The following is a 23,867-nucleotide window of genomic DNA, read 5'->3' on the forward strand; positions in this document are numbered from 1 at the left end:
GTTTTTTTTTTTTTTTTTTTTTTTTTTGTATGACTCTCTGAGATCTCTTCAGTTTTATTTGAAGTTTTTGTTTCCCTTGTCTTAAATCTGGAGCAGTGTCCACGGGTACCGTATTTACCACTCTCACTATCCCCTTTAGCATCTTGAAGACTTCAGCCATATTTGCTCATAGCCACCTCTTCCCCCCATGAAGATAGCCCTAGTTGTCCTTAGCTGTAAATCTCGATTGCCCTTTCATGGTCTTTCTGTTTCCTGGGTTTTTTGTTTTGTTTTTTTGTTGTTGTCTGCTGTTTATGCTAATAGTTTGTGTGCTGAATCTTTTCCTTGACTAATAATTTTGGTACCTTTTGTGCTTTAGCAATGAATTCTGTGTATTAAATATGCTACTTAGAGGATTTTTGATGATTCCTTTAATTTCTCTATATCTTAAAGAAAAAGACCATAACATTTTTTCTCTTCCTTTTCTGTAGGATTTTTAGTTTGATAGTGCAGAATTATATTTGAGATAATCCTTGCTATTAATTGATTTCTTTCATTTTCACCTTTATACATCCATTATTCCCTCAGTGCTTTTAATATCTTGTTAATCCCATTTCTCATATACTGTATATCATCTTTTGCCAATTACTTTTTATTTTCTAGCATATTTTAAGTTCTGTTTTCCTGATTTTTATTTTTCTCACCTTGTCTTTTATCACATGTAGCAAATTAGAAGGTCACTTTATTCTTTGNCTTTTGCCAATTACTTTTTATTTTCTAGCATATTTTAAGTTCTGTTTTCCTGATTTTTATTTTTCTCACCTTAACTAGTCTTTTATCACATGTAGCAAATTAGAAGGTCACTTTATTCTTTGTATATCTATATCCTTTTATGCCACATAGCCATTCTTGGGAAAGCCTTTTAGTCTGAAGTTTAGTTGTTAAAAATAGTTTCTTAGCTATTTTTTAAGAAGCCTCATCTTGATTAAGCGTAATTGGTTGATCTTATTTTTTTTTTTAAGATTTTTTTATTTGAGATAGAGTGAGCGAGCGAGAGAGAACATTAACAGGGGGAGAGGCAGAGAGAGAGGGAGAAGCAGGCTCCCCAGTGAGCAGGGAGCCTGACACTGGGCTCCATCCCAGGACCCTGGGATCATGACCTGAACCGAAGGCCAATACTTAACTGACTGAGCCACCCAAGTGCTCTGGTTGATCTTATTTTTTAATGCCAATCTAATTTAGTCATTTTCCCTTGTAGACCTGTCCTTCCATTTCTTGTGTTGTTTCTGGGATGTATGTATTTTTACATATTAAAGTACCTGACTTATTATCAGAAGTGCATGCATTAAAATGTAAGGCCAGTGAGCATAGGGTTTTGTCCTCTGTTCTGTCTCTACATCCTAGACAGGTGATACCTAGCACATAATAGGGACTCAGTGAATCCTTTTTGAATGAATTTAAGCTGTATATTCAGTGGTGTTGAAATAGCTATGTTGAATCACATACTCCGTTGTCCCTTGCAGCCAGTGATACAGAACTGTGGACATGGTGATGCGAATTAAAAGTATAATTGGTGACCATGGATTGGAGTACTTTTCTGGATGAAGCAGAATATAGATCTTAGCTTTTTTTTTTTTTTTTTAAACACCCAGTTTGAATCATATGTGGGAGAGAGCATTTATATATAATGGTACAATTTAGCATTATTTGGTTGCTTAAATTTGTTAGTTTTACTTGCTGGGCTAATTTCTGTCATCTTCAAAGATGGATTCAAATGGAAACTCAACTGAGATTTAAGTTAAGATTTGTCTCAGTATTGCCTGGGCAAATTTTTGGTTTACTGATTCTTGATAATGTCTGTAGTATGTGGTTATTATATATTAGGATGAATGGTTTGAGAGTGGAATTGCAAAATTTATTTTCTCTTGGTTTAGGTTCAGAGCACTGGTGAAGGAGAAGCACAGAGATATTTTGATCACGCACTTACTCTGAGAAACACAATACTGTTTCTGCGTCATAATAAAGATCTAATTGCGCAGACTGCACAGCCAGACCAACCCAATTATGGTATGATAAATGTACTTGACTTTGACGACATGACTCTATGGAACTTCTTTCTAAGAAACGAAACAGGTCATGCTCACTTATTTAATCCGCCTAATTTATTTTGTGTAGCCGGCATGTTGAATTTGCAACTAGAGGCTTGTTTTGTGAATTTCTTTGCTCGTCAACTCTTCTTTTACTTTGTCTCCTTTCTTACGTGCCACTGACATTTGTAGTATCTCAGTCTGCTTAGTACCTGCAGAAATGGTCGGAGTGTTAACTTGCTTAAGTGGCTGGATCGCATGTAGAACAGGCCTCAGTTTGAGGGGTGAACAAAGCCAAAGTTTAGTTGATTTAGGAAACACCATTTCCTGAATGAAAGATTCCATTGTATAAAAAGAATAAGCAAGGAGCTTCCAATTGAAATACTGTTGTAATGTTTACTGAAGTATTTTACTTTAAAAAACAAAAAAGAGAACAGAGAAACTTTAAAGAGTAAAAGAAGGCAGTGGCAGTTTTAATCTCTGATGAACCCTGACATGGGTCTTGCCCAGGGGTGCGCTCTCGGGCGTGGGATAGATGGGGGGGAGGGGAGGGGTCCCCAACCCCAAACTGGTTGAACAGATGGTCAGTCCTGAGTAGGTCAGTGCCACCGAGGAATGCATGTTTTTAAAAAGGTGACATGGCTTGGGCACCGGGGAAGAGCATTTGGCTCCAGTCCTCACTCATTCACAGGGGCTGCATCTTGGAACTCCATGAGTTCTTAGCACCAGGAGAACCTTTACTTTCACTTATTCTTTGATTTACTTTAAAGTTCTCTTTTTCTGGCCAAGAACCACTGGTTTCTGAGTCATATCCATTTTCATTCTACTTCTTTCACCAGCATCTGGCTTTCTTTTCAGCTCAATTTAAACATTGAAGGACGGAATTGGTTGTCACTTCACAAAAGTGGTTGCGGAGGTGAGGACGAAGACACTGGGTCGTTGAGCTGCGTGAAGCGGGACACACTCAGTTCCTCGTGACTGGCTTCTGCATCCTTAGCGTGTCAGGGTCAGGGTTCTGCTTTAGCAGAATTAGGACTGATTCCATTCCGGGCTCTTTCTGAGATTGTTCATAAATAGTTACAACTGAGAATATTAAGTCGCCAAGTGCCAAGAGGCCCAAGCACTTACTCATAAGCATTTGTTAATAGTAACCATTTCCTGGCTACCAAATAGGTCATGTGACCTAAGCAATGAGCAGCACAATCTTGAAGCTGTCCTTGTATGTAGAAATCCTGAAATTACTGGGACTTTTTGGTGACTTAGGGAGATAACGTGTTAGAATATTTGAAATACTCTGTTATGCCCTGTTGAAATATACTATCCTTTCCTGCCCATCATAACATCCAGGAATGTTAGTGCTAGTGACCAGGCAAGTGTAACTCATTTTGTAGATAAAGATACTGAAGCTTGGTCAAACCTCCTGCCCATTTAGTCATTACGGCCTGTATGATTAGTCAGTGGAAGAGATGGGACTTAAATCCATGTTTCTTGAAAAAAAAAAATTTTTTTTTTTGCTCTATCCCTTTCATTATCTTCTCTTGAACATTAAGCTTTTTATTGCTTTATTCATAAACAATCTGTTGCTTAGTAGTCTGGACTAAACTTTGTTTTTCACCATGAATTATCTGTGTACCAAAAAGTAAGTTAAATGAAAAAACTAAACCTTATCTGGATGAAAGTAGTTAAGTATTATTCTAACTTTTGAGGTTGGTTTGATAGTTGACTGTTTCTGGTACCAGTTAGAGCTTTCATGGTTTAGTCTCTCCTTGCTAAGATTTTTTATCTGATACTTTTTCACTCATGACTCTGATTTCTCAGTTTTATTAAATTTGTTCTTGATTTATTATACGTAATCAAGCATAAATTTCTCTAGTCTTTTTTTTTTTTTTAAGATTTTATTTATTTGAGAAAGAGAGTGAGAGCAAGAACAAGTGGGAGGAGGGGCAGAGGGGGAAGCAGACTCCCCGCTGAGCAGGGAGCCTCACACAGGACTGGATCCCAGGACCCTGGGATCATGACCTGAGCCAAAGGCAGACTCATAACCGACTGAGCCACCCAGGCGCCCTTTCTCTAGTTTTTCTAGGGCTTTTTCCCTTCTCTCTTTTTCCTAAGCCACCTGCTTAACTGGCATTTTACTTTGAAATGAACCTCACATCTGGCTCCAGCCAGACTTGTCTTCCAGCCGCTTCTCCTTCTCCTGCCCCCCCCCCCTTGTTTGCCGGCTGTGCGCAACAGATGCTCTTCCGACGTCTGTAGGACTCGCTGTCCTCCATTATCAACACTTTATTTGGAAATTGTAAATTTACAAAAAGTTTGTAAGAACAAGAATGGTATAGTTACTTTTAATCCAGAATTGGGGAGTAAGTTGCGTATCATGGTCTTTCTCTGCAAAATTACTAAGGGTACGTTTCTTAACAATAGGGCTATTCCCTGACTCCAACTTCAGGTGATTTAATATTGATACAGTAACCTGCCATTGGTATTCCAGTTTATCGGCTGACCCAGTAATGTCCTTAATAGGATTTTCCCCCCTCAATTGCAGGATCTAGTTTAAGATATGATACTGTATTAAATTGTCAGGTCTCCTTTATCGCCTTTATTCTGAAACAAATCTGTAACCTTTTTTTGTCCTCTATGACATTCTTATTTTTTCCGAATATTGTCCCTTTTTGTTGGTTTTACTAGAAAGTTTCTCGTGTTGGGTGTGTCTGATGTTTTGTTGTGATTAGGTTCAGGTTACGCACTCAGGTCCAGAGTATTACCTACGTAACGTCCTGTTCTTCTAACGGTGTGACATCCGGAGGCATGTGATTTCCATCTGTCCCCCATTGTGGTGTTAGTTTTGATCACCCAGTTAATGTGTTTTCTGATTTTTCCACTATGTGGTTAAATATTCTCCCCACCTGCAGCGACTAAGTAATCTGTGGACAGATACTTTCAGACCAAGCACATACCTGACTCCTCATCAGTATCTCCCCCAGATGGAGCATCCAGTGGTGGTCCAGCCCGAACCATTCTTTGCTGTGATGGTGGTACAGTGATCATTTTTTCCAACTCCAGTTCTTCCTGTAACAGTTGAGACTAGGCATTCTTTTATAATCCCAGTATGGATTGATGAATTCCTGTTTTTTTCAATGGCTTACAATAATTCATCACTCTCTCAATTATTTATGTGCTATGGTTGTTTCCTGTTTTGCCGGTAGGATTCTGTTCACGCTGCCTCCAGTTTCCTTGTTCCATGCCTCCATCTTTTAACAAAATTCTTACTTTTGGAGTAGTTCTTTACTTTTTGGCACAACAGCCTTCTCTTGTACTTCTGTCCCAGTCTTGGAATCAGCCTTTTCTCCTAGGTTTCTTTTACTAGAGTATGGTATTAGAGACCAAAGTCCTGGGGTTAGTTGTGCTCAGTGCTTCTAGGCCCTTCCAACAGGCCACATGTTTTTTGATTCATTCTTGCTTGAGGAGCAGATGGGCTAACTTGGTCTCCTGACATTTCTTTCAGCCTTATCTATCTTTTTAGAGAAGAAATAGGACTGGTATTTTCCGAAAGGGTTAAGAATGGGAACATTTAAAATCTGTTACATATTTTTAATGGAAGAAGTAGTAGCCTCACAAAACACCGGTGGATGGTTATCTTCCTAGATCAGGGAATAAAGACTGTTTGCTTTAACTCTTAAAGGGTCTTTGTGGTTTTCAGGGGATTTGGCACTTTGTTAACAGAGATACTCTGTCTACTGAAACAGTGTTTACACACCAAGGCAGTTACCGATACTTTGTCTTAGACATTGCTGTTTTATCTTGTCAGTCTTTCATCCTGCCTGTGTGCTTGCTTATAATTCAGGTTTTCCTCTGGATCTCTTACGCTGTGAGAGCCTTCTTGGTTTGGACCCTGCAACTTGCAGCCGAGTTCTAAACAAAAATTACACACTGCTCGTGTCCATGGCTCCTCTCACCAATGAAATCCGGCCTGTGAGCAGCTGCACCCCTCAGGTAAAGAGCCACTTGGAGCATCGCGAGTGGCGTCCTTTCAGACTTCCCTGTGGTGACTTGAAGAAGAGGTTTACCAGTTTGATCATGTTATTTCTCAGCTTGCAGAAATGCCAGATATTAAATCACTAACTCAGAAAGCAGTTTTGTATTTTATGCTGTTGTAAGAGGTTCAGTTTGTGAGGTAGAATTGGTATGTTTTATTCATGTATCATCTAGTGACTTGTGACATTGAGGTTTTCTTGATGAATGCAGTATTTTATTTTATTACTATTTTTTGAAGATTTTATGTAGAGAGAGAGCACGTGAGTGAGGAGAGGGGCAGAAGGAGAGAGAGAATCTCCAGCAGACTCTGCCCTGAGCACGGAGCCCAACGCTGGGCCCACTCTCAGGATCCTGAGATCATGACCTGAGCCGAAACCGAGTCACACGCTCAGCTGAGCCACCTGGGCGCCACACTGATGAATGCAGTATTTTGAAGAGAATGTTTTGGATGCTCTAGGAAGGAAGCCTAAATCGCCTTGAGGGATAAAGTCAATTTAATTAAGAAAAATAAAGTGTCTTAGAATGGGGCTATGATTGCTAAATAAACCGGAAAGGAAAGATGGTGCTTGAAAGCTAGAACTCTAGGTATCTCTAAAATTGACTTATGAACACTGCTGCTCGTCTTTTTAAAAATAAATTGGTTGTGTATTTGGTTTTTTTTTTTTATAAAGATTTTATTTATTTATTCGACAGAGATAGAGACAGCCAGCGAGAGAGGGAACACAAGCAGGGGGAGTGGGAGAGGAAGAAGNAGCAGAGGAGCCCGACGTGGGGCTCGATCCCATAACACCGGGATCACGCCCTGAGCCGAAGGCAGAAGCTTAACCGCTGTGCCACCCAGGCGCCCCTGGTTGTGTATTTGTATACTTAGCAAGGACAGTGTGGCCTGTGCCATTTTCAGAGAGTGGGAGTCATGTTTCTGTTTTTCAGTGCTACATCCTGCCTGGTCTCCTCGATGTGCGAGGTTAATGGTGTAGAAGAAAGGAAGGGATCTTTGTACAAGGTTGATTTTACTGCTATGCTCTTCTAGCTGCCTTAGTGAGCATACGTCCTGCACCCCCAGACTTGTCCTCTGTTTGGGAGTGGTTATAGATTGGCATTTACCAAGCTTTTTAAAAATAATTCTTCTTGTGCTCCCCCCGCAACCCCATATACATACTTCCTCCTATTCTGTAACATGACTTCTAGGTATAGTAGGAGTCCATGAACTGAGTGAATGGCAAGATGGATGGAAGGTTCAGTAGCCCCTTTTGTGAAAAATCGCATGTGATTAATGACAGTAACTAGAACTTTGCGATAGAGCTTATTATATGACAGGTGCTGTTTTAAACCTTTGTGAACAAGCTTATGGTGTCTTTACAAGGTAGATACTTTATCGCCACATTACAGAATTGCAAAGTGAGACACAGGAGAGTTTAAGTGACCTTCTTAAGATGATATAGCTGAGGGGACAAAGCCACGATTCAAACCTTGGTGCTGTGCTCCAGAGTCCATTTTCCCAATTGCAGTGATAAGGCATGCTTTCTCAATTCTAGGGTCATATTGAAACTGTTCGAATGGAACATTTGAAATTTATTTTCATAAGGATAATAGCAGTTAACGCTTATGTGAGGCATTAGCTGTTTGTAAGACCATCCTTAGTCCCTTGTGAAATTTGTCTGCTTTACCTAAGGATTACAACTTTCTCTTCCCTGTTTTGTCATCACAGCATATTGGACCAGCTATCCCAGAAGTCAGTTCTGTGTGGTTTAAACTGTACATTTACTACATCACTGGGCAAGGACCACCATCTCTTTTACTGTCCAAAGGTACAAGACTTCGAAAACTGCCAGATATATTCCAGGTACGTTGTGTGAGGTGTGTTTCTTCCTTTATTTTTGAGGAGGGTAGAAATTGGTAAGCAGCATTATAGTGACCTTCTTAATTTTTTGTTTTTTCTTAATTTCTAAATGCCATTTTATTCATCTTTTATTCCTTTTTTTCCCCATAGGGTTATGATCGATTGCTCATAACATCCTGGGGTCATGACCCTGGGGTAGTTCCTACGTCAAATGTGCTCACGATGTTGAATGATGCTTTGACCCATTCGGCAGTTTTGATTCAGGTACCGTTGCTTTATTTGAAACAACCAGTTTTGGATTTTGATCTGGAAGGTTATAATTTGTCTAGCTTTCTGCCGAGTAGCAGTCAGATGTCAGTCATTTGAACTTTGTAAAGCTGAAACATGTAAGGGCTCAGATGTGGGTTTTCGTCCTGGCCTTTGTCTGGCAGTGTGGGAACCACAGAAACAACACGGACTTTAGAGTTAGACCCAGCTTGGAATTCCAGCTTCCTCTTTGCTGCCGTGTGGCCTTACTTAGAATAGCTCTGTTGAGCTAGAATTCACATACCGTGCAATGCGTCCATTTACATCGTACAACTCCATGGTTTTTGGTGTGGGCGCAGGTATCCACAGCCATCCCTGCTCATTTTAGAACATTCTCATCATCTCAGAAAAGAACTCCTGAACGCTTAGTTCTCACTCCCCTATTCCCCAGCCCTAAACAACACCGATCTACTTGCTCGCTCTCTCGAATCCTGATTCTGGGCATTTCACATACATGGAGTCACGTAATAGGTGGTCTTTTGTCGCTGGCCTCTTACTTTGCACAGTGTTTTAGAGGTTCATCACATTGTAGCACGTATGAGTCCATCATGAATCAGGACTACGGCCAGATAAGAGTCCCTTGTATGAATAGACCAGATTTTGTTTTTCCATCCATTGCTGTTGGACGTTTGGGTTGTTTCCACCTTTTGGCTATAATGAATACTAGTAATCACTGCTGTAAGCGGTCATTTATAGGTTTTTGTGTGGCTCGCTGTGTTGTCGTTTCTCTTCGGTATGTGGCTAGGAGTGGAAATGCTGGATCATATGGTAATTCTATGTGTAACTATTTAGGAACTTCCAGACTGTTTTTCCAGAATGGCTGCACCATTTTACCTTCCCACCAGCACTTAGTATTATCTGACTTTGTTTTATTATAACCCTCCTAGGGTGTGAAGCGGTATCTCATTGTGGTTTTGATTTGTATTTTCCTGATGCCTAATGATGGTGAGCCTCTTTTCATGTGCTAATGAGCTGTGTGACATTTTGAAGATAATTCTCTTATACTTAGTTTCCCACCTGTAAAATGGAGATGGCAATACTTACTGTAGAGCAACAGAAATACTAGTAGCAGCTAATGATGAGATAAGCAATGTCTAGTTCTAGAGTTATGAATGAAATAAGACTGTGTGTGAAGTGTGCCGCACGCTTTCTGCTTCCTAGTAGGTTCTCAATAAAGATTTCATTAATTTATTCAACTAACAATCATATGTGCTGTATTCTGTGCTAATTAATGTAGATATACAAATAAGACACAGTCCCTGACAGGGATTTAAGTCTGGTGGGAAATGTTGCATAAGCAGTCAGTTTCAGTTTTTTACTGAGGGCTGAATAGGATTATATACGGTGCAACCATTAGAGAATAGTACCCAGTTCAGCCTTGAGGCAAGGAGAAAGGCTTGGGGGACACTTGTCAGAGACAGTGAGACTCAGGCTGAGTATAGAAGGACGATACAGGAGAGAGCCAGGCCACGCAGAGGGGTTAGCAGGAATAAATCTCTGGGCAGAGATTTTTTTTCTTTTTCTCCACTGCTACTTTCCAAGTACCTAAAACAGCACCTGGTCAGAGTAGTTTCTCATGAGTGTTTTGATGATGGCAGGCTCTGGAGTGTAGTGTACCTTGACTGTTTTGCTGCAGAGCTTAGACTGTACCCTATAGCTTGATGGCAGCCAGTAAAGGGTGCTGAGAAGGGGGATTTCTAAGGTCAGTTTGTTTTGGGAAGATCGGCTTGGAGAGTATGCTACCCAAGAATGCTACCCTAACCAGAAGGGTGAGAAACCTGAAGCAAGAGGTCCAGTTAGGGTTTAGTGTAGGAGTCCAGGAGTCCTGGTAAGAGCTGAGGACAGCCTAGATCAGGGAAGTGGTAATAAGAATTGAAAGGAAAAAATAGATGCAAAAATTATTACCAATGAAAATTAGTAGCATTGATCAGATGCCTGAGAAGGATATGAGAAGAGGAAGAGAATGATTCCTGGGGTATTGGCTTGTGAAGGTGGAAGAGTGGTGATATCACTACTTGAGAGAACAGAGGAGGGAGAGCCAGTCGATGGGGGTCAGATGATGTGTTGTGTTTAGGGCATGTTAAGTATAAGGTGCCCGTGGGACATTTGGATGGTGGAGCTCTCTAATCGGTAATTGAAAATATTTTGAACTCCAGATGAGAGTTGAACAGCAGACACTCACCTGAGTCTCCACGTCAGCACGTAGAGGTTCTTAAAACCCTGAGGGAGGTGGTTGAAACCATGGTAGCGTCCGCATCAGCCCGGAGCGGGGGACACAGAGCAGGGCTTCGTGGTGGGAGATGGTGTAACAGTATGGGTTAGGTGCGGGCCTGAGTCAGTCTGCCTAAATTCAAATCTTGATTCTGCCACTTATTCAGAGTCTCGGGAAAGTTCAGTTATCTTGAATTCCTTTGCCTGCAAACTGCAGATAATAATGGGTTCTGTTTTTATAAGGTTGTTGAAACTTATGACTGAATTGCATAATCTGCATGAAATGGGTAAAGTCCTGCACTTAGGACACTGGAAGGTCTCCCGACATCTTCGCTGTGTGGTGGCAGTGGTAGGAGAAGGAGACAGAGTGGTTTCAGTGTTGGTTACAGAGTTCTGTTTTTGCTCAACAAGAATGGAAGAAATTCACCTTGCTGGAACTTATAACAAAATTAAGATCTTGATTAAAACCATACTTTCATTATAACAGTCTTGATTAGGGTTTAAATTGCAACTGCACCAAATGAAGTAGAAGGGAGCTGTCCGAAGAAATATGTTCAAGTTGTTATATGAACCATCTTAATAAGTGCGAATTTTCTTTGATTTTTTTCTTTTATATCAGAGTACTTTAAAGTTCAATAACATATAAGTTTTTTGAAAGGAAAAAATGTATAGCTCTCCATTGTTAAATTTTGTATTATAACACTAAATGCACGTAAACATTAGATTCTTCACGCTTATTATTCTTACACCAAAACAAATTTAGGGATTTAAATGCAAAAAACCCTTTAAAAGTAACAGAATTCAAATGAACATTAATTGAATGCAATGGCTAAATGTTCAAATGAACATTAATTGAATGCAATGGCTAAAACTAAATTATTATGCGTAGCATGGGAGTGGGGTGGTTAGACTCAAGATTTTTCTTAAATTTTGAATTGATAGAACCTTCCCATGATTCAGAAATAAAACACTATTATAAGATGCACAGAGAAAAGTATCACTGTACTTCTAACACTCTCTGCTCTGTTCTCCCCATTTCTCCTTGAAATCAGATACATGTATTAGTTTCTGCTGTAGCTGTCTAGAATTTCTTATGCATGCGCGAGCCAATGCACAGTGCTGTCCCCGTGCTTTTTGCACTTAGCAAGTAGAGGCTTTTCCATTTCAGTTCGTAGGGAGCTTCCTTTTTTTTTTTTTTCTGCAGCTGCTTTGAAAATACATCCATTAATTTATTTAACCCCTATAGAGAGGGGCTTTTATAATTACATAATCTTGAATGTATATCTGAGTGCAGGTTTTGGGTTTTGCATTCCCAGTTCATGATACGCCAGGTGATTGATGATGGGATTCTTTTATCAGATAACCCTTGTGTGAGTGTACTTGATTTCAGTCTTCACTTGTCTCACACCTCATGTACCTGTTAAATCCGCCTCTTTGTTTTTCATGAGCCGTACACTCCATTGGAGACACATGGCCTTGTAAATTAATGTGCACTTGAGATGGTCTTTGCTTGCTGGAGAAAAATTAAAAATTATTGAAAGCTTTTTAATGGAATATTAATATAGGATATGTCATCACATGGCATAGTCTTATTTATGGTTTGATTATCCGTTTGTTCTCAGAAATACAGGTGTCTTGTGTGTTTCTTCTTGTTTAGGGACACGGTTTGCATGGGATAGGAGAAACTGTCCACATACCGTTTCCATTTGATGAAACAGAACTACAAGGAGGTATCTTACTCTTAAATTATATCTATTTGACTTCTTTATCATTAATCTTTGTCAATAGTTTGGTAAAAAACATAGCAGGAAGTGAATTCTTAAAATTTTTAAGTTCTAGGGTCTTAAGATGCTGCTTTTAAAGAGTAGTAGCAAAGGTGGGGGCGCCTGGGTGGCTCAGTCGGTTAAGCATCCGACTCTTGATTTTGGCTCGGGTCATGATCTCAGGGTCGTGAGATCAAGCCCCCACGTTGGGCTCCGCACTCACTGAAGAGTCTGCTTGAGATTCTCTCTCTCCCTCTGCCTACCCCCGCAGCTCATGCTCACATGCTCGTTAAATAAATAAATAAATCTCACATAAATAAATAAATAAAATCTTTAATTAAAAAAAAAAGAATATTGGCAAATACAGTTTTGTCATGTGCCTTTTCCTGCAAAGAACTAGTAGAATAAGACTCACTTAGGACCTTTGAAGGAATGCTGGTCGGCCTTGGAGATGAAGAATTTCAGTGGGTCTCTGCCTGGTGGAAGACTAGGTTTTCTCTCTGTTTAGCCTTTCACTTTCCTTTTGTTGTTTATTTATTTGGAGGCTGGGGGAGAAGACAATTCATTGAGAACATTTTACACTTAGAAAGTTGATTTCCCCCCCCAATGTTACTTACTGTCTCTCCCACCTCCCTGGGGCTTTCTAAGATAATTTAGAACTAGATGTCAGTGAGCATGTGTATATATTCTTTACTGTGTACAAAGCACTTGCATGTATTTCCTCTTTCAGCATTCGATTTTGCTGTTAAATGTTATTTTTGCTGTTAGAGAGAATGTAAGTGGATTATAGAGTTTGCGCTAAATTAATCTATTTAGAATCAAGGGGGAAAGCCCTGTTTAAAGTTATCTCCTTCTAGAATTGGATGTGAGCTACAGTGCATTTGATGAAAGATGCTCACAGAATTTCTGTTAAAAGCAAATTTATTCTTCCTTTTGTTTAATACAGATAACCATTTCTCTTTTGAATGTTAAGAAGGTGTATATATTAAGAAAAATGCTATCTGATTAAAACTGACATATATTTGTATTGCACTTATGTTTCCTACTCCATGTAAAACTGCTGTTCTGTAATGTTATGTTTCTGGTTCTTAGAGCCATGTTGCTTGAATTTTTAGAGAGCAGTGAATGGTTCAAGCAATCTAACTCAGGTTAATTTATATAAGAACTTAAATGTTCTTCCAAAATGATAGTAGTAATGATTCTCCCTTACTCCCCCAAAGTAGGGAAAAGGAAGGTTTTTAAAATATTTTTTTCCTCTTCACATGGCTAGACTGCAGAAACCTTGAGTTTGAAATTCAGTTCTCTTTTGCCTGTTGTGAATAAACGTGCATGAAATTTGGAGAAGAGTTTTCTTTTCCAAAACACAGCCCCTTTCTCAGAAATAAGTACTTTTCTTGGGGCGCCTGGGTGGCTTAGTCATTAAGCATTTGCCTTCGGCTCAGGGCGTGATCCCGGCGTTCTGGGATCGAGCCCCGCATCAGGCTCCTCCGCTGGGAGCCTGCTTCTTCCTCTCCCGCTCCCCCTGCTTGTGCTCCCTCTCTTGCTGGCTGTCTCTCTGTCAAATAAGTAAATAAAATCTTTAAAAAAAAAAAAAAAAAAAAAAAAAAAAAAAAAAGAAGTACTCCTCTGCAGTTCAACTTTGCTGTTTAATCCTTTGACACTTTAAAAATTGTGTGGGAAAAATTATTTGTTCACCTGAAGGTACAGGCTAGTAACAACAGAATCCTAAAATTTATAAAATCTCAAAAACTGATGATTAATAGCTCTCTTGCCTTGGGAGATTATTGTGTAAATTACAAAAGAAAGGAATCTTCATACTTCAGAATAGAGCATCTTGCCGTTTATAAGTTCACCTATTTATGAGGGCTTGCACTAATATTTAATTTATTAAGGATATAATTTCAAGTGCATTTTTAGCTTTAGTTTCAGTAGGAATAATTTTACTTCTAAAAATTTTTCAAAAATATAGTATGTCTTTAATACACTTCCTGGCAGAAGCCCAACAAGTAAGCGTTTGAAGCAGGATAGAACCACCAAGTGAAGCCTCGAGAATTTTCCCGTCTGGTCCTATTTGCTTACTTATTAGCAGGTGATTTCTTTTGATACAATAAATGCCTCCTGAAGGCTATAAATAGTATGTGTACCCCATCCTTTCACATTCACAGGGAGTTCTTGGTTGGTATCAGTGTTGATAAAGTATAAAAGTAGTTCTAAGAATTGTTTAATAAAAGTATATTTACATTTTTGATGTTGTGTTATAAAGCTGTTTACTTAAAATGTGATGTCAATCTTTGTCCTTAGAGTTTACTCGTGTCAATATGGGTGTTCATAAAGCATTGCAAATATTAAGGAACAAAGTGGACTTGGAGCATTTTTGTGGATATGTCACCATGTTGAATGCTTCTAGCCAACTTGCAACCAGAAAACTCAGTGACGCTTCAGATGAGCGAGGTCAGCCAACAGTTGGGTTCTTTGAATTAAGATCACTGTATGGAATTGATTGCAATCTTCATACTTAAGAAGCAGGGAGACTTTTGTGGGGATGTTGCATTATTTTATGCTTGGTTTTTTTTCACTAAGATGAGAAAATATTCTGTGACATCATTTGGACAAATATCAGTCATTCAGATGGAGAAAATACTAAGTGCCCAGCTCTGATTGGGTGCTGGCCTGGGGTTGGAGTACAGAATGGCTGTGGGGTGTTAGCCCTTTACTGTCATCTCCATGTCTGTAGGCTTTCAGTTAAGTTCTTTGGTGGAGTGACAGCTTCAAAAACTTCAGTCTGTGTGTACAGATGTTTCTAAAGTACAATGAACAGTTTCTCCCATTGAAACTTTCTCTTTCTGGCAAAGGCACCACTGTCTCAGTAATCCAGGCCTGTAATCTTAATCTTTATCTCTTCCTTCTTTTGCCACGCTGTCCACATTCTGTGAATTAGGCTTTAGAAATGTCTCTCATATCCTGTCTTCCCTTTTCTCTTCTTTTTAAATTCACCGTGACTGTCTGCGTCTCGTCCTCTAGTCATGAGTCGTTGCAGCTCTTTCCTGCTCATTAGCCTTCCTGGCCTCATTCTCCTTCTTTCTGTCCCGCGCCTAGCCTGTATGTTGACAACAGTTGATTTTCCTTTTTCTTTTTAATGAAATGTATTTTTACGTCACCTTCTCCTGGTTACTGATTATTTTTGCTCTGCCAGAATTTTGGTTTGTGTGTGGCTTTGGTGGCCGTGGTGCCAGCTCTGGTCCGTGACTCTAAAAAACCTTTCAATTCAGACATCTGTTGTTGATTGACGGTGAGTCCCTGAGCCTCTTAGCGTGAAATCCTGAGTTAATATGATTGATTGCTCACCATCCAGTGGATTGGATTGGCTCCCTTTGAGTTAAATATCCAGCCTTGGTCCTTTACCTTCGGCCAAAGAATCTGAGTAAATTTTAACAGTTGGCTGCCACGTGTCACAGGGCATTTTCCAAACAGGGGGTATGGGTTAGGCAGTCATTTCAAGGATGTCTGCTACAGTCATGTTTTATTTCTTTCATCCCACGAACATTTATGGAGTACCCGCTTAGGTGCTGAAAGGATTGAAATTACTAAGATCTAAGGAATTAAAAAAAAAAACAAACACCAAAACCCTAACAAGGGAGACAAGCCAGTGAATCAGCCTGCTGTGTAGTATTAAAAGTCTGCAGTAGAGCTTGGCATCAGCTTAACGTGCTAAGGTAGGACAGAGAAGGTGTATCTCAGCCCCATTAAGTTATCCGAGAAGGCTTCTTAGAGAAGGTAAAATTTGAACTCAGTTTTGAAAAGTGAGGATTTGGGTGCATAAAAGATGACTGTTTATTTGGAGGGTAGCAGCCTTTTGGCAGAGGGAATCAGGCAACAGAGTAGCTCATCTTGGCCAAAAGAAAGAATTTATTGGAAAGTAGTAGAAAACGAGAGTAGAGAAAGTAGTAAGGTCGGGAGATCTTGGAGGATCTTATGTGCTGGACGATATGAAGAATCAAAGAAATTTGAAGAGAAATGACATAATCTGCATGTTTCCCTGAGGATAAAAGTGACTTGATCTAAGTGAAAGGCTGAACTTGTGTTCTGACTTTAGAGTCCTCGTTTCCTTGGGCCAGAGTTTCACCATTTCCGCGCTATTTACATTCCGACAGTTCTTGTTGTGGGGGCCTATCCCGTGCATTGTAGCATGTTGAGCATCCCTAGATATCAATAACATCCCTGTCCCCATTCCTGACAGCTGCATCAGTCTCCAGACATTGTCAGAGGTCTCTTGGGGGACAGGATTGCCTTCTAGTTGGGAACAGCTGCTTTAGGATGAAGACCCTTCGTTCTCCATTCTCATTCCTGTCGCTGGAAGTCTTCTCTTCCATTAGGGCTGGTGGACGACTTGTGCCAGCTACGAGAATCCTAATATTGTGTATGTCCTTTCATTGCAAGGAGAACCTGATTTGGCTTCTGGCTCAGACGTAAATGGGAGTACAGAGTCATTTGAAATGGTCATTGAGGAAGCAGCTATAGACTCGGCAGCAAAACTAAACTCTGGTAAGGCTATAAGAATTACTTGCAGTTTTAGACTAGTTTCTGAGATACAACTCTTCTGTTAAATCATTTGGATGTCATTTGTCTGCTCTGATTATCCATAATGGACCTTTTAATAAGTATTTACTAGGAAACACGTTTATATATTTAGAATTTTTAATGATGAAAATGTGAAAAAAATATGACCTGAGAAGAAAGACTTCAGTTTCATTTGTCCTCTGTTAAATTCTTTGGTCTTGTAGATGTCTTGCAGTGTCTTCTTTTTGGTAAGAGGCCATTTGGAGCATCTGGTGAAAGCTATGTACCTTCTCCCCAGAAGCATGTACATACTCAAAGAATCTTTCCTGTTGTAGAGATTCACTGACCCCTTCTGAATCCTCTCCCCTGCTAAGCCCACTGGTGGACCCCAGGGGTGGGAGGAATCTGAAAATTTCTGGATGTCAGTTAAGAAGCCCTGGTCAGTTGTAATATATATAAATACACATGTGATTAATAACTATCTATCGGTTTGTAGTTGCCACAACAGAAGCAGATTGGGTTCCTCTCGAGCTGTGCTTTGGAATTCCATTGTTTAGTTCTGAATTAAACCGGAAAGTTTGTAGAAAAATTGCTACACATGGCCTTTGCAGAAAAGAGAGGTAAGGGTTTATGTTCATTTCACCTTTTCACGTGTGAGACTTTTAGGCTGTTAGTTGCTACACCTTATTTTCTTTTATTTCATATGAGCATAGTAATTGCATTGTGTCTATTTGTTGATTCAATAAAGATTGTTAGTTTAAGGGTTTTACTATATTTTTCAAAATTAAACTTCAGCACCTCAAAAATTTGACACATGCAAACATTGGGGGCACATATTTTGGTTGATTTTAATTATGTTAACTTAGTTACCCAGATTTGGTAAAAGTGTGATAAAATTAGCAAGCTTATGTGAGATTATGCTGGTGTGTGTAATATATATGTGTCTGTAGAACGTTTCCCTTCTGTCCTTCTGTCCCTCTGAGCAAACACACACTCGAGTTATCTTTTTTGTTGGAATTATAACTGAATTTCTAAGTTTTCTTCAGTTTCCATGTTTTCTGAAATGAGCATCTATTATCAGAGGTGACATGGAGGTTTTATCTCGCGTGCCAGCTCCGTTCTATTGGGAGCTGTTCCTAAGAGTCAGTGTTGTAAAAGTTTTGTGACTGTTGAGCAGAGAGGAATATCCCTGAATCTGATTGTCTTGGCAGGGCGGCTGGGAGAGCCGATGGCCACAGGTCTTCTTGACTTCTTCATTTAAGAAAACAAAGTTGGATAAGAAGTAATTCGTTCAATTGGCTTAGTATACTTTATCAGAAGATTAAAAGTACTCCATCGACACATAATTTCAGTAATTCTCTGAAAGTCACCTATGTGAATAAAAAAGTAGAATTTACTATACAGCTTTAAAGATTGCCGCCATAATTGTTACCAGTTTACGTATTTGAAAAATACTTGATTTCGGTGGGTTGATGTTTAGTAAATCTGTTAGACTTTTTATCAGGATGTATTTTAAAATTAATATCGGTATTTAAAGTTTGTATCATAGTTGTCATTCCTACCTGAAAAGTTCTCTTTCATTTAACGTTTGTATTTGCTGATAGTTTGAGCTTTTCCTAACAGTAATGTCTCAGTTTTGGTTTTATACATGATTTTTTATTTCAAAATGGTCTTTGTAGGCACTATTAACACTCAGTTTAAATTAATATTAAAACTGGCAGCGATTTCATTGACAAGAACTATTGAAATTAAAAAAAATTTATGTGTTAATCAGAATGTATTTACATATATAAATGCATTTAAGTTGCTGAAATTAAACTATTGTGAGGTGTTCGTTCTTGTCATTATATTTGTTTTAAACTTTTTACCCCTGTTTTTCAGCCTTCAGAACCTCTTACATTCCAGTAGAAAACTCTCTCTACACGTCCTTAACTTTGTTCACTCATTCCAGGTAACAAAACTAAAAAAAAAATCCAAGTGGTATTTGCCTAGAGCTTTATAGGACGCAGAGCACTTCCGTGTTTGTCTTGGGCCTCCACAGTAATGAAATAAGCATTAATTTTAATTGATAAAGATGCTGAGATTTAGGAAGTTCATTTTCCTGCACATGATTTACTGGCCGGGTAGAGAGGGTCTAAAGCTGGGACCCTTTGTTCTCTGCCAGTGCTTTATTCAACAGAGATGGGTTAAGCACCTACCGTGGGCCACGCACTATGCTAGGTGCTGGTTCCTGGGTACAGTACTCTTCCCTTAACTGCAGTGATTCTCGGTTGCTGAGAGGGGGCTGTTTGTAGTGCAAGCCAGTACTGTAGACCTGTCTTCCCCCTCCCCCAGGGAAAGAAAGGGTACTCTGTAGACTTGATTTGTAGATAAAGTTTTGGAATGGAGTATTTCTGTTCAGGATATCTGACCCAACCTTATGAAATCAGTATTTTGGAGTTTTGTTTCATTTATTTTTTCAATAAATACTTGAGTCTGCTCTATGCCAGACCCTTTACTGGGTGCCAGGGAAGCAATGCTATCCAAGACACTAGTGGAGCTTGTAATGATTGAGACAGTAAACATTGAAATATATGTTAATTACAGATTTCAGTAAGCACTTTGAAGGAGCCAAACTCCTTGGAATCTGATGGAGTCCAAAGGGAGACCTAATTTAAATGGACGGAGATGATATATAAGCTGAAACTTAAAAGGGATGGGAAAGAGTATGCCATGCAGAGCGTAGTAGGAGCAAAGGTCCTGTGTTGGGAAAACACTTGGTGTTCAAGGGAATGAAAGAAGCGTGGTGTGGCAGAAGCCTCATGAAAGTGGGGGGGTTGGCAAGAGGTGAGGCTGAGGAGGAGGGGAGGCAGGGCCTTCTAGAGTATAGTAAACAATTTGTATTTTATGCTCAAGTGCAAAGAGAAATTATTAAAGACTTTTAAACAGGAATGACATTTATTTCTGGTTGACTGTTTTAAAAGATTAGTTACCCTTTGGAGAGCAGATTAAAAAGGAACAAGCAGAGAAGCAAGACCAGTTCAGAGACCATGTGCGAGCTGTTGGTAGCTGAGCTCCCTTTTGAATTAAAAATACCCCCAAATTTTGCATATACCCATAATAAAAGTTTATTATCCATATGTACTGTTATATCAATAAATTATGTATATTATGAAATATACACAAAAATAGAAATTTTTTAAAGATGCAGTAGTTGATAAAGGATTTCTAAAAGTTTTATAGCCCCATACCCCACTTTGGAGACCACTGGCCTAGACTATAGTGAATGAATACAGTAATTTGGGATACATGTTGGAGGCAGATTGCTAGAACCTGGCAGTTAATTCAATGTGAGGAAAAGATTGAGGGCGAGAAGAGAGGAGGAGTCAGGCATGATTCTCCAGTTTCTGAACGAGCTCAGTGTGTGGAGTGGGGAGGACGGGGGAGGAGCTTGGAGAGTGAAGGTTACGGACATGGTAGGTGTGAAATGGATGGTGAAACATCCAAGAGCTGATGCCAGAGAGGTGGGTGTGTGAGACTGGAGTCCTGGGGAAAGGTCTGTGCTAAATAGGGTAATCTGAGAGCCCTGGGAGCTCACGGAATGTTCTGGTGCTTGATGCTATGTGAGGGGTTTTTAGGGATTGTTTAGGAATGAATGTTTGTCTTCCCTTACAGTCTCATAGCCCATTATTTCTATTTATTTCTAAGCACTTATAATAGTCTGACTGGTATTAGTCATTACCGCACACAGTGATACCCGTCACTGATTATCTCGGGGTCTGTGAAGTAGATCTTTGCATCTCCCACAGGGCTTTGCGTTCCATAAACATTTCTTGGCTCATCAAAGTCCGTATTTGTAATGAGCTGTATTAAGTGGTTTGGTAAAGTGTTGGACATAGGATTTTTCTCCTGTTCCTTGGTCTTTTAGGAAGGTGCTTCCACCCTGGATGTTCCCACTGAGGCCAGCTTTTCCAGCGTGCTCTCACAGTCGTCCTGCGCCGAGTCGGGAGTCCCACTTCCTGCAAAGAACTTAATATTTAAAGATGGCGTCTTATCAGAATGGAGTGGACGGTCACCTTCCTCGCTTCTTATTGCTAATCTCCATTTGCAATAATTTGGTTCCACCATTTGTTGCTCACACTTCTGCCTTTTTTCTTTCTTAACGTTAGCTTTATAGTGCCAGCCACTAAAAAGCATCGTGCTGCCGCAGTGCGATTCACATGCCGCTGATGTTAAGGTTGGGGAACATGTTCGCGTTTTCTGGAGTTTTCCTCATTATTGCACCTCCTCATGCAACAAAGAGCTTTTTAGCAGCCTGCACTGTATTTTTTACCCTGAGACAATCTGCATTTCTTTTATAAAACTGAGGATATATACTTTATAGGCTTTATGATGACTGTTACGTTTATAAGCAGTCTCTATGAATATTGCAGTGGTAATTTTATATGTTAGTTTATCAAACATAAATCTTGTTTAATTTTATATTTTGTTACCTACTCTTTAGGGGATCACGGGAAGAGGCGGAACTCTTCCTCTGAAAAGGCTTCTTGGTACTTAAAGTAGCAAAACTATAAAACAATGAACATCCAGTTTTGAGAGATGATGTGATGGGGCATTAAGAATTTCTGTGGATGTCTGTAAATTATGTATATGAGTGGAACATTGTTGAAGGTATGTAAATCAGCATAGTTATGTATAAGCTAACCTTGATTCATAAGGTCTTAACTCAGACTCTGACTATACATCGAAATCTCATGAGAAGCTTTGGAAAACATTCTATTTTTAAACCAGCGTTTATATGTGGACTTCTGTTGTCACTCACTTCGGGCTTTATATTTTCATAGAGTCTTTATGGGAAAATTGAATTTATTTTCCACTCTTGTAACTGTGGCTGCTGCACATTCTCACCCAGACTGTTTAGTGGCTTCGCCAATGAATTGTTAGGAAATCGAATCTGATGTTTTGAAACCAAGGATTGTGATTTTCGGTTAGAATTACATATTAGAGGCATTAAGGCTGTGTCTTCTGATCAAAAACACTTTGGTGATAAACCTACTTTGAAGACATTCTTAGGCAATCTGGATCTTAAATTTATGTGCATATTTTTGGAGGAACTGATAAAGAAAAATTGAGTAATTTCAAAATATTTCTTGAGTCATTGATTCTTTTAGATCTCAAATGGTAATTAGAATAATTGGATTCACTTTCTAGATTTTCTCAGTTACCTTCCTTGGGAAGTTTGTGCAGTGTTATAGTTTAGTGTAGCTCTTCTCGTAGGATAATGGTTTGCTCGCTTAAAACTGTAACCAAACTGGTCAAACAACATATATCTAAAACACTTAAAGCATTAGAAAATTCGGGAATGTTAGAACCTAAACATTTTTCCTGATAATTTTTGTTATTTATAGAACTGGTATTTGTGTATTTAACATACTTCTGGAAATATATGCCTTTCTTAAAACTGTTAACCATGCATTCGGTACCACGGCCAACCCATAGAATTGAATATCTCAGAGCAGGTTCCCTGTGCACGCAGTCAGTGCTGTGTTTTGGGGTAAGTGCAGTAATGTTTCGTTTTCTACTTTGTCTTATATGAGGTAGAAATCAAGTGTATGTTATAAATGTTTGTCTATAAAAGGAAAAATACATACTAATATTAAAGTAATTTCTTATGACTGTGAATCACTCATTTATTTTTCCAATAATTGATATTGTACATTCCTTGTGCTATTAGGTATGTATGTAACTTTTACAATTTTTTCAACAGAAAGTTGTAAGTATTTCACTTGATCAGGGCTCTTTAATCTCATTTTCATTTGCTTTGTTTATATTAACTGTAGTTATTTATTCCTGTATTAACAGTCTCAGCCTACTGTAATGACATGTACACTAATAAAGAATCGAATAATTTGTAGTTGTTGGCAGTGAACCCGGTTGGTGGTGAATTGAAAACTTAAAATATGGGAGTGATTTGCTGCTATATTTCCTTTGAGAGATAATGGAGGAAGAATTAGAATCTGATAGTGATCATGAATTTTAGGGAAAGTACTGGAGAAACAGATGGACAACTCTGGTTTCTCCAGTGAATGAGGAAAGGTTCTGATTTCCAATTGAAAACCTCTCATATTTCTAAAGAGGGAGAATCTGCTTTTTAGAGCTGTTAGTAAAATGTGAAAGCTGCTTTTGTGCTTTGCTTTATGAATTTGGCTTTGTTTCATCCATACGTTAACTCATGGAAAGATGCATTTCCTAATTTTACAGGTGTTGATCCAGTTCAACAGACGTTAAATTTTAAGTGTAGACTTCGTTTGCCAAAGACGACTTATGAAAGAATTTTAAAGTAATTTCATTTGGCTTTGTGCTACCTCCCCTTTCTTAATGTGCTTAAACCATGGGAGACATTTTTTAGAAACCAAGAGAAAAATATCAAAAAGGACACAGAATTTGGTATGGGTACGGTTTCACCTCTCAGGTGGGTCTAAAGAAATGCAACTTTATGTCATTTAAAAACGTATCTGATTTTCTCAGTTCCTTTCTTTCATTTTAAATATGTAATCAGATGATTTTGTATTCATTTTGGGGGGGAATATCAGTTTCTTTTACTTGATGTTGTCAATCTCTGCCATTCATGTTTCTATTTTATGTTCAGTGTTTCAAATACAGTTTGTATTTAAAGATTTTAAAGTACCAAAACTCTGTAACTGAGTACAATGGACTGTTTTCTGGTATGATGTTAATATTCTACAACAAAATGTATAAAGTGTTGTCAATTTGATTATTGACACATATAATATGTTTACAAATAAACTGTGGTGTTGATCAAATTACTGCAAAAATGTGTATATAATCTGTAAGTCCCTTTCTTAATATTAAATACAGCCATGCTCTCAGTGCTGAGGCTTTCCTATACTTTTTTAGAATGACCTTTGTATTTCAGATTTATAGGAAAGTTACAAGGATAGTCCAGAGATGATTCCTGTACCCTTCGCCAAGCCTCCCTTATGTTACCACCTTACAAACATGGCGTATCTGTCAAAACTCAGAAGTTAACCTTAGGACGGTACTATTTTACTATACCACAGACTTTATTTGGTATTTATCTGTTTTCCACTA

General features: G+C 38.9%; 1 protein-coding gene across 1 annotated transcript in view; it reads left to right on the forward strand.

Moving 5' to 3' along the window:
* Positions 1-23,644, forward strand: part of FAM91A1 (family with sequence similarity 91 member A1) — a 40,956-nt gene extending 17,312 nt beyond the window's left edge. Inside the window, exons 10-19 of the mRNA XM_034668520.1 lie at positions 1,914-2,046; positions 5,908-6,056; positions 7,807-7,941; positions 8,089-8,202; positions 12,113-12,185; positions 14,520-14,669; positions 16,656-16,760; positions 17,272-17,395; positions 18,657-18,726; positions 20,683-23,644. Of these exons, the coding sequence (XP_034524411.1) occupies positions 1,914-2,046; positions 5,908-6,056; positions 7,807-7,941; positions 8,089-8,202; positions 12,113-12,185; positions 14,520-14,669; positions 16,656-16,760; positions 17,272-17,395; positions 18,657-18,726; positions 20,683-20,868 (1,239 nt within the window). The 3' untranslated portion in view covers positions 20,869-23,644. The remainder of the gene's footprint in view (positions 1-1,913; positions 2,047-5,907; positions 6,057-7,806; positions 7,942-8,088; positions 8,203-12,112; positions 12,186-14,519; positions 14,670-16,655; positions 16,761-17,271; positions 17,396-18,656; positions 18,727-20,682) is intronic.
* Positions 23,645-23,867: the final 223 nt, after the last annotated feature.

Source organism: Ailuropoda melanoleuca, chromosome 9, assembly GCF_002007445.2.
Source record: "Ailuropoda melanoleuca isolate Jingjing chromosome 9, ASM200744v2, whole genome shotgun sequence".
Taxonomy (NCBI): Eukaryota; Metazoa; Chordata; class Mammalia; order Carnivora; family Ursidae; genus Ailuropoda; species Ailuropoda melanoleuca.